This window comes from Vespa velutina, chromosome 19, assembly GCF_912470025.1.
Source record: "Vespa velutina chromosome 19, iVesVel2.1, whole genome shotgun sequence".
Lineage (NCBI taxonomy): Eukaryota > Metazoa > Arthropoda > Insecta > Hymenoptera > Vespidae > Vespa > Vespa velutina.
In genome coordinates, this window is record NC_062206.1 from 2,795,394 (window position 1) to 2,816,341 (window position 20,948).

General features: G+C 26.7%; 2 protein-coding genes and 1 long non-coding RNA gene across 19 annotated transcripts in view; 1 reads left to right on the forward strand and 2 right to left on the reverse strand.

Moving 5' to 3' along the window:
* LOC124955706 (metabotropic glutamate receptor 7-like) overlaps window positions 1-7,389 on the reverse strand; it is a 38,663-nt gene extending 31,274 nt beyond the window's left edge. For 4 of the 11 annotated variants that reach the window (XM_047510532.1, XM_047510536.1, XM_047510534.1 and 1 more), the window contains exon 1: window positions 6,183-7,389. The gene's annotated coding sequence lies outside the window, so the exon portion shown is untranslated. The remainder of the gene's footprint in view (window positions 1-6,182) is intronic. The other 7 variants (XM_047510527.1, XM_047510528.1, XM_047510523.1 and 4 more) reach the window with 5 other exon arrangements.
* Window positions 7,390-10,045: 2,656 nt separating this feature from the next.
* LOC124955925 (dnaJ homolog subfamily C member 5) lies at window positions 10,046-17,662 on the forward strand. 3 transcript variants are annotated; one of them, XM_047511082.1, is made up of 7 exons: window positions 10,046-10,273; window positions 11,517-11,655; window positions 11,851-12,003; window positions 12,092-12,223; window positions 13,249-13,305; window positions 14,407-14,578; window positions 16,302-17,662. In XM_047511082.1, exons 1-7 carry the CDS (start codon window positions 10,254-10,256, stop codon window positions 16,370-16,372), a joined length of 744 nt encoding a protein of 247 aa, XP_047367038.1. In that variant the 5' UTR covers window positions 10,046-10,253; the 3' UTR covers window positions 16,373-17,662. The 3 variants fall into 3 exon arrangements, with proteins under 3 accessions (XP_047367038.1, XP_047367039.1, XP_047367040.1); XM_047511083.1 differs by lacking the exon at window positions 13,249-13,305; XM_047511084.1 differs by lacking the exon at window positions 13,249-13,305 and having other exon boundaries at window positions 14,407-16,362.
* LOC124955926 overlaps window positions 13,081-20,948 on the reverse strand; it is a 20,473-nt gene continuing 12,605 nt past the window's right edge. For 3 of the 5 annotated variants that reach the window (XR_007103028.1, XR_007103024.1, XR_007103026.1), the window contains 4 exons: window positions 20,616-20,948; window positions 19,836-19,961; window positions 15,221-16,383; window positions 13,081-13,317 (listed from right to left, as the gene is read on the reverse strand). The exon at window positions 20,616-20,948 is cut by the window's right edge and continues 2,385 nt beyond it. This is a non-coding gene — a long non-coding RNA (uncharacterized LOC124955926). Of the gene's footprint in view, window positions 13,318-14,347; window positions 16,384-19,835; window positions 19,962-20,615 lie in introns of all 5 variants that reach the window. The other 2 variants (XR_007103025.1, XR_007103027.1) reach the window with 2 other exon arrangements.

The following is a 20,948-nucleotide window of genomic DNA, read 5'->3' on the forward strand; positions in this document are numbered from 1 at the left end:
TTAGATCATTTTTAATTGAAAATTTCTAACAACCTTGATTAACTATATATTATTTGATTATATTTTTCATTTCAATTAATAAAATCTAAGAAAAATCTTATATAAAATATATACAATTGCAATATAAAAGTATAAATAATATAATTAAAGGCTCGAATTGATTTTAAAAAAGTAATTATTCTCTAACGAAACTTTTTAATCTTGTAACTCTGCTTACAGTTGACTTTGTAATTTCACAATTTGAAAATAAGATCGATTAATAAACAGTTTCGAAGTAAAGTAAGTTGAATTTTAAAATTATCTAAGAAATTTTTATCCACCCTTTACTTCTACAAAATGCTTATCCCTCCAATTTCATCTTTATACGGTCGAAAGGAAAGAAAAGAAAAACTAATTAAAATATAAAAATCCACCATACGAAAATCAATTATTTTTGGTCGTGCTTTCGAAGTTTTAGAATAGAGAAAAAGTGGAATAGAAACGAGAACGAACGATGGTATGAACATAAGAGGCTAAAAAAATACTCGAATATGCGCATTCGTTTGCTCTTATGGTCTCTCTTTTTATCTCTTTCTTTCTCTCTCTCACTCTCTCTCTCTCTCTCTCTCTCTCTTTCTTTCTCTCTTTTCAGTGACTTCAAGAGACGATCTCCATAATCTCTTCTCCTGGAAGGACGAGAACGAAAAAGGTCAAAGGTGAAAGACCCATCGACTAGAGTAGGATAAAATAGTAGGACATATAATCTCCGACAAATTTCTCATCGACATTCGTCGGGACATTTTTCCTGAGTATTTTCTTTTACATCATCCCACTGGAATAACTGAGAAAAGTGGATACACGTATCTTATTCCATGTGGACCAAATGGAAAGAGAGAGAGAGAGAGAGAGAGAGAGAGAAAGAATGGAAAAGAAAAACTTTCTTGGCAGTAACACTCCAATGAGTTTGGTCTCTAATTGACACGAGTCTACTATCAAAGTGACAATCAATTCGAAAAATTTATTTTGTTATTATTCTTTAATTTTTAACAAAAATATTAGATATTTATTTTATATTTCGATCTTTAATTCTTCGATAATATTATTTAAACATTCTTGAATACTTTATTTTAGAATTTCTTAATAAAATAAAACGCAATACGTCGCAAATTGAAAATATATTGAATAAAAGAGACTATTCGGTTAGATTTTTATTTTCTCTTTTCTTCTTTTTTTTTTCTTTTTTTTCCTTTTTTTTTTTTTCCTTCCCATGTCAATCCGATGCCAAGACGACCAGTTTGAAATGTTCCAACCGGAGTTCAACCAAGAAGGTAAAGGTAAGGATAAGCTAAAGTAAAGGTAAGAATAACGATGAACGATCACGAAAGGAAGAAAGGAACCATTTGATAAGGACAAAAGAATCGAACGAAAAAAGTTCTGTCGGATTGACATCCTAAATGTGAGAACAAATGTGATTTCTCTTCTGTCTTTTATCTTTCTTCTAAATTCACATCTTCTTCTCCCTTATCTTCTTCTTTTGTCTTTTTTAGTTTGACTGTATCCGAAAAATTTTTCTTATTTACGAAATATAAAAATAAAAATAAAATTTTAAAGGAAAAAGGGAAAATAAAAAGAAGAGAGTAATATATGCAAGATGGGTCAAAAAATCTTATGCGATTTTCCTAGATTCTTTTTCTAGATGTATGAAAAGTTACTAGATAATTTTTTAATCCTTTTTTTTTTTTTTTACAAGTCGAATAAATTATTGTTTTAAAATCGAGACAAAGTAATTAATTTTCCCATTAGAATAATTGATTTGCCTATTTAAAAACTTTTGGCACACCCTGTATGTGTGTGTGTGTGTGTGCGTGTGTATGTGTATGTGTGAAAGTGTGTATAGGAGTAAAAATACGAGAGGAACATCATCGAAGATTCCAATCCAAATCGATTCTCGAAAGCGTTATTCGTTCGTAGTAAAATCCTACGAGGGATTCGAATTCGTACTCGACGAAATTGGAACGAGCCTGGGATTCGTCTGGATGTCGCTTATTGAAATTTTACCTATCGAAAAGACTCCCAACCATTTCTACGTAGAAGATCTCGATGAATTTCTCCGACAGGGGCTTCGTTTACCTCATGTTAAAAATCACATATAAAGCCAAAGAGAGTATTTTAGAAAATATAATAAAAAGATATTAAATCTCTATATTATAATAAATATTTACTTTAAAGTTAACCATTTATAATTTGTATAAAATCTAATTTCTAAGATAATTCTAAATCTAAATAATTTTTCACACCTTTATATATACGTTTATATTTTATAACTTTTATTTTATTTTATTATCATAAAATTAATTACTACTTTATATCCAAAATTTTTCTTTTTTTTCTTTTTTTTTTTTTTTATATTTCTTAATCGAGTATAACTTATACTTATTTAAAATTCAGAAAAGAGAACATATAGTGGTTACCCAATGGAACTGTAAAGAAAAAAGAAAAAAGAAAAATAAAAAAAGAAAAGAAGAGAAATCGATTATCCAAGAACTATTTGATTTTAGCTAAGAATTTAAGTTTATTATTTCCACCTTAACTTCGCGATTTCCCAAAAGTTGTCAATTTGTAGTTAGCCTAAAAAACTTTTAGTCTGAAATGAAGTTTTCCTTCTAAACTTGTGGAAAACGTGAAATCGTTCTATCGAGATAAGAAAGTTCAACTCTTTTTCTTCCTCTTCCTTTTCCTCTCTCTTTCTCTCTCCCTCTCTCTCTCTTTCTTTCTCTCACCCTCTCTCTCTCTCTCTCTCTCTCTCTCTCTCTCTGTTTCTCAAAGCTTTTGAAAGTAAATCGAAAAAAAAAAAGAGAGATAAAGAGAAAAAGAGAATCAATCGTATTCGATATAGATCAAATCAGATCATGTATCCTATGAATGAATTTAAAATTCTTTAGAATATTTAAATATACTACAGTGTAAATCAAAAGTTTCTAGATTAGTTTCTAGATAACTTAAAAAATCAATTACTCTTTTTCAAGACTCTTTAAGTTCTTATTTTTTTGATTTTACAATATGAAAATAAGATTGGGCTATAAAAAATTGTTGAAATAATCTATAAACTTTTAGTCCACCCAGTAGATCTGCATTCTCTACCATTCAGTTATTCTCTAGAGAGATCTATTGAAATCGTTTGGCTACTAGCCACACAAAAGTAAATCCCTTTACGAAAGAATGTCCAGCAACAGATACTTGACTCACAAGGGAATTAAATCTGTCATTCATCAGACTATTCTAAGAATATCTAGGTAATATATATATATATATCATCTATTTTGCAATTAGACGACGAGTATTAGATCTACAAATTATTATGAGAAATATATTTTAATTAGATTTTCATACTTAACAAATTAAAAGATGACGATTATATATATATATATATTTCTAGATATTAAAAATTAAATACGTTAAAATTAGATTAATAATAGATAAATAATAAATATTTAAATTTAAAAAAATAGACTAATACCTATATTTAAATATTAAAATTGAAATTACAATTGTATTTATGATAAATAAATATTTATGTATTTATTTATTTATTAGAAAAGAAGGAATGTTTTCATATTATCATCGAATAATTTCCACGTCATTTAATTCCAGACGAGTTACAAATATCCAGCCAATAGTTCGATGTATATTTCTATTTCTTTTCTTTTTCTCTTTCTCTTTCTCTTTTGGAGCAACGCTTCAGGGAAAATGTATAAAGAGAAAAAGTACGGTTCAACGCGTGCGTCCTCTGAAAATTAATGGCCCGGGCAAAACTTCTCGTGAGAGATTCATCCTGATTCTCGTCCGCGAATACGAGCAAAAAAGATGATCGATCTTGTACAAGACAAAATAAAATATTTTATCTAACAAACGTTTCCACTTACGGGAAGTGTATGTATTTGTTAGATTATCTCAAAGAAAAATGTTAACACAAGTACATATTTCATTTTTTTTTCTTTTTTTTTTTTTTTTTTTTTAAATCACATACTCTCTTTCCTTACTTTTCTTAAACGTCAACAAAAATTGTTAAATAATAATAATTATATAATGTGTCAATTATTATTGTATCGTAATAAAAGTTTAATTTCGTAATAAATAATTGTATCATAAAAAGAAACAAACTTTATCATATATGACAATAATTGTGAAATAATTATTGTAAAGACAATTATTGTAAAATTAATTTTCTAATAATTAATAATATAAATCAAATAAAAAAATAAACAATATATATACTACATACATATACACACGTACACACACAGACACACACATACACACACACACACATATATATATATATATATATATATATATATATGTTAGATAGAATAGAGACACCTTTGATCATTCAAAAACAATTTCGGAAATACACTTTGGACCTAGTAAGTCGATTAACCTCGATGGCATCACTCCCTGGAGAATCATTCAAATTCAGGCCACTTTTCGACATCGAACGGTACGTTCGATAGTTCCTCTTTCTCGATCATTACCTCGATTCGAAATTACCATGTATTTAAAAAGATAAATATTACATATTTTATTAAAAAAAAAAAAACATTATTATTCATTTAAAATTATGTTGCGATTGCAACGATTCAAATATACAACAAATTTACTAATTGTATCGGTCGATTGAATTAAAATATTTATTTTAATGTTATTTATTTCAAAATTCTTTTTTATTATTCTTATTATAATTTGTAAAATACAGACGTAGCTAATATTTAATAGAGATCTATAGATACTTATTTAAAAAAAGATATTAATAACCAAAAATAATAAAAATAAAAGATATATATATATATATATATATATATATATATATATATACAATAATAAAATTTATATGAATTCTCAGCTATTAATCATCTTATCAAAAAAAAAAAAAAAGATATTGATTAAAACAAAACAAAAAAGAAAATAATTATATCGAAAAGAAAAATTATCTTCATTAGAGTACAAATTTTAAGTAATTTAAGAAAAAAGAAAAAAAAAGAAAAGAAACAATTAATTTCATTCATACAATTTTCTTTTTGTTTTTCTGCTTCTCTCTCTTTCTTTTCTAAATTTCCTCTTGAAATACAAGACCATCAATGTATCACCAACTTCCCATATCAACTTAGGGAATAATTCTCGTAGAATTTCTTAATCTTTCAAACACAATGCAATAGTAGATCTCTGTCTCTCTTTCTCTCTTTAATAAACGACAATGAGTTTACATTGTTTGCATACTAACATTCGTATATTATAATATATCAAAGCGAAACGACAAGAGCACATACTCGCGTACGAATTACATTAATTAAAATATTCCACTTCCATTATTCTCTTTTTCCCTGCCAGAGATATCAGCGTATCTCATCTTTCCAATAATTTTTTTATATTTACTTTCTCTCTCTCTCTCTCTCTCTCTCTCTCTCTCATTTTCTCTCCACGAAAATTGAACCATCCCTTACTTGCCAATCGTTTTTCATCCAATGATTCAAATCGAAAGGCAGAGTATCGCTGGCCTTTTATTACGTTCCAAATTAATGTGAGTGCATCAACCACATATAATAATAATAATAATAATAATAATAATAATAATAATAATAATAATAATAATAATAATAATAATAATAATAATAATAAAAATAAAATATTTCAAACCAATGCGATTATATATGTATGTATATATATATGTATATATGTGTAATGTATATATACAGAGATATACCTATATACGCGATCAATGAAAATAATTATTCAAATATTCCTTAAAAAGAAAAAAAAAAAATATATATATATATATATATATATACGCGAATCCAATATCGATCTAATATTTAAAAGAGACATTAAAAAATATACATCATTAATATTATTATCAAAAATTTGACAATAATCGAAAGAAAAAAATTACGAGTTTACTTCCCGATCTGTACAACCTTTTAATACTCGTTAATACTCGATTAAAAGTTTTAACGAGGTAGTAAACTCGTTCGTTTTACCGATACTACAACATTCACTTCGACACTTTGCAGCACTTCTGTGAAGTACTTTTATAACACGATCGGTAAGAATAGGACACACAAAGAGGGAGCACACACACACACACACACACATAGACAAAGAAAGAAAGAAAGGGCACGTAAATACACTACAATATATCGTCGACTTACCGTTTAATTTTAAAATATGATGTAACGATACATCTGATTAGATCACTCTCGATTTCACAATGATTTGTATTTATCTGTTGATAAAACGAAATGTAGAAAAGATAAAAGCTTAAAAAAAAAAAAAAGAAAAAAGAAAAAAAGAAAAAAAGAAAAAGAAAGAAAACAAGAGAAAAGAAAATTCTAATCTATTAATCCCCTAGTTAATCTATCAAACGATAGATATTCAAAGATAAAATCATAAGAGGAATAAAGAAAGATAGAAAAATAGAGATATATCAAGTAAACGGGTTACATATACAATAAGAATCAGATTAGAGACTTTGCGATCCCCGTAAAATCCCAAAGAACGAAGACTGGAAAATATCCATGAACGACGTGCCTGTTGACGTTTAACTGCTGCGAAAATATAAAGAATCCAAACTTCTTTTTTTTATCTCTCCGATTAACGAAGATAAGAAATCATAAGATCATCTATCTGTCTCTCTAAAACTTTCTCTTGTTACTCTCAACAATTCGAAAAAAAAAAAAAAAAAAATAATAATAATAATAATAATAAACAAATAAAATAAAATAAAATCTTAATGAATGAGGATTCTTTCGCGTTGTTTATTCCAACTAGATTGCATACGATTATGAGAATGATGCTGATGATGTCAACACGTATACTGCTTTCTTCTCATGGTGTCCAAAAAAAAAAAAAAAAAAAAAAAAGAAAAGAAAAAAAAATAGATAAATAAATCGAAGAAAGAATAAGCAATAAGAAGAAAAGGGATCTATCTATATCTATCTCTTATCTTCACAAATTAATAATCTTAAAAATCATCATAATAATTCTCTCGAAGGAAATTGTCAAAAATAATAGAAAAGAAAAAAATAGAAAGAGAGAGAGAGAGAGAGAGAGAGAGAGAGAGAGAGAGAGAGAAAGAGAGAAAGAGAAAGAGAGAGAGAGAGAAAGAGAAAGAGAGAAAAGGAAAAGAATGATGACAATAAAAAGAATATAAGAGAGATTGATTAGGGAGTAAAAATGATAAGGATGATGAAGATGATGATGATGAAGATGATAATGATGAAGATGATGATGATGACGACAACGAAGACGGTAATTATGATAACAGGAACAATAACGAGAACAACGACAAAGACGATGAGAAAAAGATAAAGAGGTTCGCGGTACCCGGTACCGCGGGCTAGACTGGAGTTGAGCCGAGCCAAGCTTACCCTCTTATAGATGGGATATGCCTGCGCATGCGTTTCCATCTCGAAGTTCCACCCTCACTTTAGCTTTCTACCCTCGACAACGACACCTCCGTCGTACTCCGTCGATACTCTCCAAGAGCTATTCAAATTGCGCGTTACGAAGGGCTCTATCTTTTTATTTCCCTACCGTTCTTCTTTTATTGTCTTATTTATTATAATTTCTCGATCGTTCATCAATTATTATTATTATTATTATTATTGTTATTACTATTACTATTATTATTATTATTATTATTACTATTACTATTATTGTTATTATTATTATTATTATTATTATAATAAATAGAAAAAAATCGTAAAATCGTACGTGTGTGATCAGATTAAAATCCATGTTGTTATCATAAATTGTACGTGAAAAGAAAGTAATAGCAAATAGAATTTTTTTTTATAATTATCTCTTATATAATTTCATCTTCTTCTTCTTCTTTTTTTGTTTTGTTTTGTTTGTTTGTTTTTCTATTTTTTTTTTTTTTTTTTTTTTTTTTTTTTTTTTTTTTTTAAGAGATTAAAAAACGACAAGATGGCTGGCAAATCAAATCGGTGTTGATCTTCGTAAACGATCAATTCGATAGTTCGTAAGAAGATTATCCGTAGAAATATAAATAGGATGGCGAAGGAACGATCGGTCGACGCCAAATTCAATGACGATCGAGATCCTAGCTATTAACACGATTCGACGGTACTTATCGAATTATCCTTCTATGCACACAAGTTTCAAGTAAATTCTACTCTAACTTTCTCTCTCTCTCTTTCTCTCTCTCTCTCTCTCTCTCTCTCTCTCTTTCTCTCTTTCTCTTTCTCTCTCTCTTTCTTTCTTTTTCCTTCTCTCTCTTTCTCTCTCTCTCTCTCTCTTAGGTGAATTTAATGAATATCAACACGAAATTATAACGAAAGATTGTATGTAATCGCGATTATGTGAAAAAATTCCTTTCGATTATAGATTTGTATCGTGCTAAGATAAATTAAAAATGGGAAAACATGGAACTCATTAAGGTAATTTGTTTGATAGTATGTAACCGTATTAAGGATGTTGGAAAAGAACAAAAGTGCTAAGTTAGATTGACCGATAAGGATGAAAGTTTACGATTCTTACTAACCATCTTTGTATCTCTTAGATGAAATTGCTCTCAGACATTTCCAGAATAATACAAAACGTATTTCTTTCTCCTTTCCTTTTTTTTTTTTCCTTTCCCTCTTTTTTCTTATCCATCAAACGTCTTATCAAGCGTGAAAATAATTATTTATCGATTTTATGGGATTAATTGAATCTACTGTAATTTATTTAAGAAAAAAAGAAAGAAATTACTTTTATCATTTAATAATAATAATAATAATAATAATAATAATAATAATAATATTGGAAATAAACTTTTATATATAAATTATGTTCGGTACCCAGACCAAACAAAAAATGACTTAGGTTATTTGTGCATCCCTTATCTTTTTAGTATATGATATAGTATATGAGAGAACGGTTTGAAGGAAAAGATTGACGATCGTAGAAGAAGTAAAAGCATACGAGACTTGGCAGACTCTATCGTACGCGTCTAACAAAAAAGATATCCCAAATGATTGACGTACGAAAGTGATGAATATACATTATATCGTTACGATCGATATTTTCTTAACCTGTTGAAAAGTTCGTCAGATTTGAATAAGTAAATGCAAAGGGTATAGGGATTCGCGTGAAAGGAAAAAAAAAATCTCCTCGAAGAAAATGATCATCAATCTTTTCGTGAATTAGAAACGTGCTAAAGCATCAAGAAGACGACGTTATGCTCTCATAATTTCACGCTTCGATGTGCGTTTCTTGATGCAACCACGAATAGATTATACGGATTTCATTATAGATGAGTTACATCGACGTCATCTCATAACTCGAATCATCTACCAACCTTCGTAATAATCAAGGGGAAGAAATATTACATTAAAAATTTAAATAGGATAAGTAGTCTAATTATCAATTATATGATTTATCAAGATTATTTTATATTTTACTTACAATATCGATGGAAACGACATTAGGAAATTATTAGGAAGATTATATCCCACCATTTTACGTTATAAAAAAGTAGCAAAACTTTTCCTTAATCGTTGTAACTTCTCTTTTAATTCTTCCTTAGCAAACAACTTTATAATCCAGTGTGTAAACTATAAAAACGATAAAAGTTTAATTATCTTTATTACAGAAATATTTCATTCATAATTTGATTAATTTTTCATTTTGTTTGATCATATATAAGAATGATTTTCGATGTTTACACGTAGGAATGCAAAAGAATTTTTATAGGTAATCAAATATAAATTTATCATATTACCGACATGATCTATAATTATACCGATCAAGTAATAAATGTTATTTCTTATGATAACAGTTACCGACCAAATGATAAATGTTTATTCTCTTAAGATAATAATTACCGACCAAGTGATAAATGTTATTTCCTATGGTAACAATTATCAATTTATACTATAAATATTCTTTCTCATGGTAACAAAGTAAAGAATATATTTCCAAGAATAGATAGCGCCTTTTTGTCTAATACTTACGTACAAGATCGTAAATGCGTTGTGGTAGCTCTTTTGCTAACGCTTTTGTGTCCACTTTCGGTACTAAAATATTGAATCGGTTTCGATGTCTGCCCAAAGCCATATTACCAAGAAGTGCGCGTATTTTCTTTATAGGCAAGAAACCTTTGGAAAAATGTTTGCGTAGTGAAACCATTCATCTTCGCGTAATCGTATGTATCGGTAGTCCGTGCGAAATTAGTCTAATCAATTTTGACGTATTTTCTATAAAATTAACAAAACACCATGGATAAGAGAAAAATGTCGTAAGTAATACACCCGCTATGTATTAAAAAGGGATACTTTGGGTACCAAAGTAAGAACGTGACATCACCGGTGTACAACTTTTTTCTTGAATGAAATTTCTTTACTTCTTGTACATACGTCAATGTATTATATATTTCTAATTCATTCGTTTATGAAAAAAAATCAATTAAAATTCACAACTTGTAGTGACATAGGTTATGTACTTAATAAGAGCGATCTTTCAAAATTTTTGATAAATTTTTTTTAAGTTGTAACGTAGATTATCATACATTCTCTATTAATATTTTTCTCGTAATGTTATATTTTAATCATAATATTTGAATTTAATTTGTTCAGAACGTTTATACGAATGATATTTCCACATAAAAAGAAAATATTACAAGTATTAGTCGTAGGTTAGTGAAATTGGATTTTTTGATTATTTTATAAAATGACATATTTTCTTTCTCATCATAAATTATATAATCTTTCGTAAAGTTTAACGTTGTTACCATTGTATAGAATATTTTAAGTAGGTATGTCCACCTTAAAGAAAGCAAAAATTATAAACCCATTCTCGAGATTTTTCGAATTCTTTCTGACGTATTTTACCAATCATTATTTTTTTATTTTCAATTAATATTATTTCTTATGAAATGCATTTGTTTTTATCTATGAAATAACATTGTTATACTTTTTCTTTGAGATCTGAAAGCTATACAGACACAATCGATTTTTTTTTTCTTTTTTCTCCTTTTGCTTTTATTTTTTTTTTCTTCAATATTACTTTTACACGCTAATAATAAATCTTTTTTCCAAAGTTTTACCCTTATAATATGTCTTTGATACATATTTGACATATTTTTATAAGAAACATATTTTATCAAGTAAAAAAAATTTATATTTAGCACATTATTTCATATTTTTTAAACTACTGCCAACAATAAGAGTTTCACATTATCTTTTCATGTGACATTATAAAGATAAAATATAGATTATTTAGTTTACTTATAGTAGGTGTGACTAATCTTTTGTTATCTTCTGAATTAGTAAAAAATTTTTTGTCTACATGTGTATTCTTTTATATACTAGATTATTTTCGAGATAAGTCAGATTCTAAGTAAAAGTAAATCCAAATAGACATTAGATGTTTTGTATTTTGCATGCATTACAATAGATATAGATATATTTTGATTTATTTATGTAAAAATATATTCAATTTAAAATATTTTCATATTATTAATTTAATAATTAATGTCATAGCACTTCGGGGGATTCCCTCTATCAAATTTTGGATATCCCTAAGACAGCAACGCCTGAAGAAATAAAGAAAACTTACAGGAAACTAGCGCTTAAATATCATCCTGATAAAAATCCAAATAATCCTGAAGCGGCAGAGAAGGTAAAACTTTTTCAATATATCAATGATATTAAGAATTAATGTGTGCGCTTGAATTATTATAAATATATAAATACTTTCTTCCTCCCTGTATAACTTTTATATTAGCTACAAGGAACAAGACTGTGTTATTAAATTTTTGGTATGTCTTTAGCACCATCTTAAATTGCATTAACTTGTAATGTTTTTGTTTTATAGTTTAAGGAAATAAATAGAGCGCACGCCATATTAACGGATTTAACAAAACGCAATATATACGATAACTATGGATCTCTTGGCTTATACGTTGCCGAGCAATTTGGAGAAGAAAATGTTAATGCTTACTTTGTTGTAACTTCAGGATGGTGCAAAGTATGACTTGCTTTTTAACTGATTTATTTTATATATGTTAAATCTTATCTATAAATTAATTAACTTGTAAAATAATCCTTATTTTCAGGCACTACTTGTATTTTGTGCAATAATCACCGGTTGTTACTGTTGTGCCTGTTGTTGTTGTTGCTGCAACTGCTGTTGCGGGAAATGCAAACAGGCACCTCCTGAAGACAGTGGTACATACCATAATTTACAGGTAATATTATTTATCAATATCTTTTATACTAGTTTATCATATAAACTGTAACACAAAATTCAAACTTTAGGTCAATGCTTAGGTCAACAATACGTCTTCCATTATAGAGATATTAAATTATAAAAATGATTATATGATATTAAATGCATAAATTAGATTTCAATATTTTACAGCTTCCTATAGAATTCAATGTGAGTTTTAAAATGTTCTATGAGAAAATTGCCAATATATATATACAAGCTTTTTAATGTCTTGCACTAAACAGAAAATAACACTTTCATAATATATACATTGTGTAATGTAATTCGAATATAAAATCATGACAAATTTTCTGTTTCATCTAAGATATAATGAAATATGTGTTGCACCTAAGTCCAATCATCTAACTTAAAATTATTTTAAAGTTATAATTCGGAGCAACAATTTTCAGGAATATTGTGTCAATAATTTTGAAAGTATAGTACTTATAACACTTTCAGGGCGTGTCATTTTATATGGCATTACAAAGATATAAAGTTTATAATTTAAGATCTCAAATTTAGTTAAAACTATATTCTTATATGGAATTTTTAATATGATGAAAGAAAAGTCATTGTTTAACAGTCTGTACAAAAGAAAAAATATTGTTTATAGGGTAAGAAAAGAACATTGTGAGTCAGTCTTCTAATTAAGCAATTCTTGTTCTCTTGTGTGCATTTTCAGCAAGAGCAACTCTTTCCAATCATATTTAGTACAATTTAAGATAATATTGATTCATCTGGTATTTGCCCCGCTTTGTTAATTCGATACCTTTCAGCACCCATTGATCACACATTCATCTTTTTATATTTCATCTTCATGGAGGTAGATACACTTTATTTAACGAGTAAAACATCATACTTGATTGTGCTTGTTATTCGCAAACCGGCACCATTTGTACATTGCACGCGAACATTTTCCATTGCCGAGCATGCGAGATTCTGCTTAGTTTTGCAGAAAGGCATACATAGATTAGCGGTTTTGTTTATGTTGTTGTTGTATTATAGCGGGACCAGAATCCGGAGGTCGATGTTGTGACAAGTCAACCCTTAGGGTTCTCAAAGGTAAGTTCTTCTCTGGAAACATTCAAAAACATATCTTTTGTCCACTCAATTTGATCACATTGACAAGTTTCAAGAACTCTTTTTTCTCTTAATATTATTATTTAAACATATTCATTAAGATTTTGCACTTTAAAATATAAACTTGAAAACGTGATTGTATTTGTGTGAGACATTGCTTTCTTTTAATATTATTTTGCTTCTTATTCTTTTTCATTAAATTATATAAAGGAAACATAAGCTACCATTTGTTGAATGTTACTCTGCATGCATGATTAAAACATCCAATATAATTTCACGATTCTGAAATGTATATTGTAATACATCACATATCGCACATGTTCATTAATATGCTTATTTTTATAATTTTCAAACATATTTTCCTTTCTAATTAATACCTACGCAACGTTGTAATGATTAATATAGAATTTTAAGCTTGCAATTATTTTTACAAAAAATTTAAATTTATTCTCGTTAAATTCTGGACTAAACATCTTATCGACTGGCAAGTATAAGTCATTGATAGATCTAAAATGATTAAAATTTACCATTGTCATACACAATATTGCACGTTCAATTACAAGCTGCATTTTTTCATATTTTAGCATGCTCAAATTAATAACATATTATTTTGTATGCCAGATACAAAATATAAATATGCCTTGATCCTGGGTAAAAATTTGAGAATTAAAACATAGAAATATTTTGAAATTATACGATGTTACAGTACTGTTAGGCAAAATGTGATATAGTGAAAAATTTCTTATTCTGTAAGACACGTACTGGAAGTGATCAATTTGTAGCAATGTAATTATTATTAAAAAAACAACCATACAATATTACTGACTCCTCTTCAGATATTTGGATAGGTAACCATTTTAAAAAAAATTTCTATGAATTACAGGAATAAGTAACATCGTCCTTTATAATTCTAAGCAAATTCTAAATGCATTCTTGAATAGGTTAGGTTCCTAGTCCAAACAAACCAATGATGCTTTTTTTAAATACCATAGAGTGCCGATAGTAATTAATTCTCATAATATACTTTTCTCTTAATGAAAGATATCTTTTCAAAGAAAACTTTTAAATATTTCTTTTTGATAGGAGGAAGAAAGTGACGAAGAACCAGTGACCGTTCAACCTCAGGGTGGTGCATCGCAGGGTGCAACTTCTAATCCTCAACAAGTCTTTGCCATGCCACCACCTCCATCTGCAGCTCCAGTGAACGAGAGTACGAACTTGAACAGTGGCGGAGAACGTGTGATTTATACTACCGGTATTTCAACTTCTTAAGTTTAGATGTAAAAAGTAGCCTTTATTTAGCACCAAGTCAATGTTGGCACTTTTGATATTTCTCTTTTTCTTGTATCATTCGATAATAGAAAAAGAGGATAAATGAGTGGCAAATAAGGAACAAGTCGTCCATCTAAATTTTTTAAAGTCATAATATGACGTAAATAGCACAAATTTAAAAAACATAAGCGTACTCTTTTAAATACTGCACAAAATAAATTCCAAATCGAAATAGAATCTCGAATTTTGTCGACGATACCGAACGCATGCGCTTGTATTATTATTATTATTACTATTATTATTATTATTATTATTATTATTATTATTATTATTATTATTATTATTTTTCTATCTGATACAAGAAGTCCTATAAAAAGAAAAGAAAAAACAAAACAGTACGTTTGTCATGAAATTACAAGTGAATAGATTTCGAGAAATCGTGAATAAATTTGTTATAGATCATAGTATCAAATATTCCAACTACTTGATATAATTTTATATTAATAATAACAATAATAATGAAAAATTATCGAGTGATATATGTAATCGTACGAAAAATATGGTTAATTAATTATCACTAAAGACGTCTTGTGTTAATTTAATGATATATATGTTAATTGATTACCTGGTTAATAGCTGCTTCCATTTTTTAATTGTTTGGTGATTGTGTTTACGTATTTGTTTGCCTGAATTTATTTATCTCTATATTCATATACACGATTTCGTTTGCGTTTATATTCTCTTACTTTAGACGTACATACATACTTGGCTATTTAAATATTTTTCTTTCCTCTCTTCGCGGCTTTTTTGATTTATGTATTCATAGACAAAAATAATTTCTTAATGCGTAATCATCATATATAAGTTCTCCTTAATTATATGTAAATATATATAATAAATTTTGATTATTATTATTTTTTTAATCCGTCAAAGAAGAAGGGCGAATTAAAACGAAGCAACCAAAAAAAAATATTTAATTTTTTTATAATTTTTGCGATTCTTTACTTTTTATTTGTACTTATTTTCTTTGTCTTATTTTTCCAACTTTGGTCAGCGATAATTTAAGCGTTTGAATATTGTCTATATCTTTAACGTGCTTAAACGCACAATTGACTTTTATAAATAATATATAACAACAAAATATATATCAAAATACTTTCTGTATTTAGATAGTACTAGCATTATTACACGAACTATCGCTGCCAAAGAAATTATCAATAGAAAAATGTTTTTTTGTTTTTTTGCATGTAATTATATATATTCTTCCTGATAACGATAAAATAATTAATGTCATAAGAATTACCGTTGAAGTAATATCAAATGTATCTTGTTTTTAATCATTCTTTTAATAATTTACTTCTTGGTCAGTTTTTATCGTTTTTAATATAAAATGAGTTATATTACTTTTTTTTATGTCATTAAAAAAAAAAAAAAGAAAAAAAAAGAAGAGAAAAAAAAACAATTTAATCAATCATTCCTAGTAGTACTTATAAAACACTTTACTTTTGTATATAAGGAGAAATCTTATAAAGGCACAGCTTTAAACAGACTTAGTTGTAATTTGCATATATTGATTACAACCTTTATCTCATCCACATAAGCTATCCCTTTTTAAGTTGCTTATACCTCATATATGTATAATATTTGATTCGTTCTCTTAATGAGGATAGACCAAATTTTATATCTAACTAAATTTTTCCTCCTAGCTGCTTCGACGAATCCTTTCATAGCATCAACAACTGGAGCAAGCATTGGTACAGGACCAACTAAATGGTAGTCGTCCATCGACTGAAAGAAAGAGAACTACTGATTAATAGCTACGTTGCGATAGATCATGATGATGATGATGATAAATAATCTATTTCCTAACGACTAAAGTCACAGACACTTGCGTAATTAATCAAATCGTCCGTGATGGAATTATTATGTGCTTCTTCTTCTTCTAATTACTATTACAATACACGACACATAAACTCTTTTCGCTTTTCTTTCTCTAGATTCTAAATGCTCGTGCTTTTTTCGAGAATTGAAAAAAAGAAAAGAGAGAAACATAACAAAAAAAAAAAAAAATAAAAAAAAAGAAAGAAAGAAAACAAAAAATATACAAATAATAATAATAATAATAATAATAATAATAATAATAATAATAAGCACTTAAGTCGTTCTTCCCTTACATCGCACTTCCTTTATGTGTATTACTTAATTAATTCATTTATTAATTATTATTGTTAGCGAATATATTACATCTCGTTTCTCCAATCTTGAATCAAAGAGAGAATTCATATTAAACGCCGCTCTTTTATGTTATCATTTCAAAAGTAGTAAATATATTATAAATTAACAATATTGTCTAAAATTTGCATTTTTGGTGGACATACAAACAAATAAAAAAAAAAAAAAAAGAAGAAAGAAAATAAAATAGATATTTTCACGATCGAAATAATATAATCGTTCTCAACATACTCTATTCGTTCTCTTTCGTCTAATGATAACAAAAAGCTCTACCTATCAAACGTGTCGAAAAAAGTTACATGTTCTTTTACGTTATTCAAGAGAATACTTAGAAGATAAATCAAATTGTTTAGGATTAAGGAGAGGAAGAAATAAATTAAAAAAAAAGAAAAAAAAAAAAAAAAAAAAAAAAAAAAGAAAGAAAAAAAGAAAAAAGCAAACAAAAGCGAAAATAATAATTACAAAAATAAAAAAAAAAAGTAAATATAATTAAAAAATTTGCAGAGTTCACTATATACGATGTCGCAACGATATAATACAAAAATATAAAATATCAAAAATCTCGGGATCGTTGTAATCTACTATGTTTGATGTACTGTTGAACGGTACATTCCATTTAATTTTAAGAGTTTAATCTTATAAATCCTTCGAGTTATTTATGTACGATATACATATATACGAAATAATAAAAATGAAATAAAAAAAAAAAAAAAAAAAGAAGAAAAGAACGAGATATCCTAATAAAGCTCTTAAAGCTATAGGGAGGAGAGATGGTTCGAAAGAATGATTAGATTAAAACGATGAAAAACTCGTGCTAACAATATAATAACAACAACAACAACAACAACAACAACGTCACAAAATATTTACGCACGTGTTTAGCTTATATACATAAATACGTACATACATACATACTTCAAAAATTTATAAACTTAACATGAAGTCAATTCATTTGATTTATATATTCATTCATTTCGATTAGCCGATACGTAAGGAAGAATAAAAAAAAACGATAATCAATAAGACAATTCTTAGAGAATCATATTTCATTTGATGTATGTATGTGATTATAAAATAATGTGTAAACAAATGGAAAAAAAAAAGAAAGAAAAAAAATAATAAAATAATAATAATAATTAAAAAAATATATATATAAAGACAAAATGCCTATGGTGCCATAATCGAAAATTAAACCAACAGTTAACGGACAAGATGATAATGATGATCATCGATCAGAAAGATTTAATACCTTACTTCTCCTATCAAACTCAAACTCATAAATTTCGAGTTAAGGATGTTGATAACAAAAGGATAATTAGATAACAAAAAATCCTTCAACTTTCAATAATCCTCGATGTTATACACATATATCAAATAATAATATCGTATGATTTGGCGTATATTAAGAAGACGATTAGAGTACCAAGCGAATTGCTACTTATTACTACTACAATAATAATAATAAATTAATGATGACGATGATGATGATGATGATGATGATGATAATAATAATAATACGTTAAAATAATTCCAAAAATTGTCTACTTTCTAATAAGCTTAGCTTAGAGTATGCTTAGATCTGTCGGGTACAGGCTGAAGAATTATTTTCAAATGTATAATATAATTAGTAGAGACGTCATGCGGTTGACAAAATTAGATCTATGAAGTTGACAATTTTTTGATTTACCTATACGTATACTATACTCGAAACGAATTTTAATATAAATTCGAAAAAAAAAATGCGGATGTTAAAAAAAAGAAAAAACTCGTTGAACAAGATGCAGCATGTAAAATAAGTACATAAAAACATTTATATATATATATATATATATATATATATATCACTTTCCTAATAATGATTATGATAATAATAATAATAATAATAATAATAATAATAATGTTATTATTATTATATTTTATTAAATATAATAATATAATATAATATAATAATAATAATAATATTATTATTATTCTTATTATTATTATCTTTGTTTATCATATTATTATTATTATTAGGAAAGTATTTATGAATTAAATGTTTTAGAAAACATTCATTTTTTTCTAAACTACTCGATATAACATAATCAAATACTTTTAACGATTTCACGAAAACGAATACCTTTTTTTTATCATATCTTTGTTAATTTTAACACATGTACAATCATAATTGTTGATTTTATCTATAAACAGATACTTTTTCTCTCATTTTTTTTTTTTTTTTGAATCCATCAATGAAATTTGTTAACGATTTATTTATAAACTAAGCTTTTATTGTAAGGTTGTATCTAATAAATCATTATTGAAACTGATTGTAATAATGTCAAGACTCAGTATGTTGATTAATGCAGCGAATGACAAAAGTGCACATAGTGCAAGAAAATTCAAGATATACTAGATTAATTATTTTATTCAAAAGAATTATATCGTCTTAGATAATTTATTAAGGCACACAGATTTCGCGATTTTCATTGAGACCATTTTTTATGATCTCTGATTGCATTTACATTATGATGAATATTGATTTATTAAGTGCTTTTAAACTTTTTATCAAATGTTCCATGTTCCAATCTTCTATATTATATCCAATATACATACATATACAAATAAATAGTATGTATTTGTAGATAGTTTCATATTTAATATACTGTGCTTTGTTTCTCATATATAAAATATGTATTATTGTATAATATGGATATATATTGTTATTATTATTATTATCACTAGATAATATATATATACATATATATATATATATATATATATATATACACATACATACATACATACATATATATATATATATATATATATATATATATATATATAATATATTGTATTTGTGCAAGATTAAAAGGTCATTGTAAAATCATGTAACAAAGTATAAAGATTGTAAATAAAATAGGCAATACTAACCTTTAAAAATATTGTTCCTACTAGATATGAAATAGTAGAAAAACAGAAAAAAAAAAGAACAAAGAACTGTAATTACAATTAAAAACTTAACTCACTTGAATAGAGAGAAATCTATTATAGTCTTTCATTAGATATTTCAATCTTAAAAGTCTTATTCTCTTGTTACTACAGTCTAATAACTTTGATAACTCTATCCTTATTTGTTGCAAGAGTAAAACAATCTAAAACAATTATAATATATTAAAATCTTTTACATTTTACCAAATGTATCCAATGATAAATAATGAACTTCTTAGTAATTAACAAATAAATAAACTTATACTCTAAGATATTCCATCTGAAATATGATGAATAAAACCTATGGACCAATAACTCTAAAAATTGATATTTTACAACTGCTAACGTTTCAAGTATTCTGTAGGATAAAGAATTTTCCTATGCAAAAGGTTTTCCTGAATAAGGATTCTGCAAATACGCTTTCATTCATGATTGAAATCAATAAAAATAATGTCGGTCAACAAATACTTTATCATTAACTTATCATAATAATTTACATTATGAAATAAACTTTAAGAATAGTTAATTGATTGAAATTGACAATATATATATATATATATATATATATATATATATGGCAAACCTCTGTATATCTTCTTAAAAGTATCAAATTTATTTTTCAGATTTATGGGATAGATTCAAAGTTTACATAGACTTTCAATTCTACATCAGAAGAACTATCCTTTAATAGTGATTTAGTTCATTACTTTTTTCATCTGACGAATTGCTAATTAATAATTAATAATTACAGAGATCATTTCATTTACTATTACACACATACATCACTTGAATTAGAATAAGTCAAATTTTATACTTACGCATTGTTTTTATTATTATAAATTATCTTATTAATTGAATTCTCTTCTACAAATATCTCGGCTATATTAAAACGATTCGTGTCGAACAAAAATCTATAAAATTATCAATCTTCACAATACACACAATGTTTACTCCTTCGTCACATCTGCACCTAGACGATAGTTCGTCAAATAGACCGTAGCCAGACATAAGTACCTAAGTAGATATCATAAAAGCAATAGTACCGTTGTATAAAGATTGACATTAGTCATACTGAACTGATTCATAGGAAGGAGTCGTATAAAGGAAAGAATATCTAGACGGAAAACCCCATAACTTTCTCCATGTACACA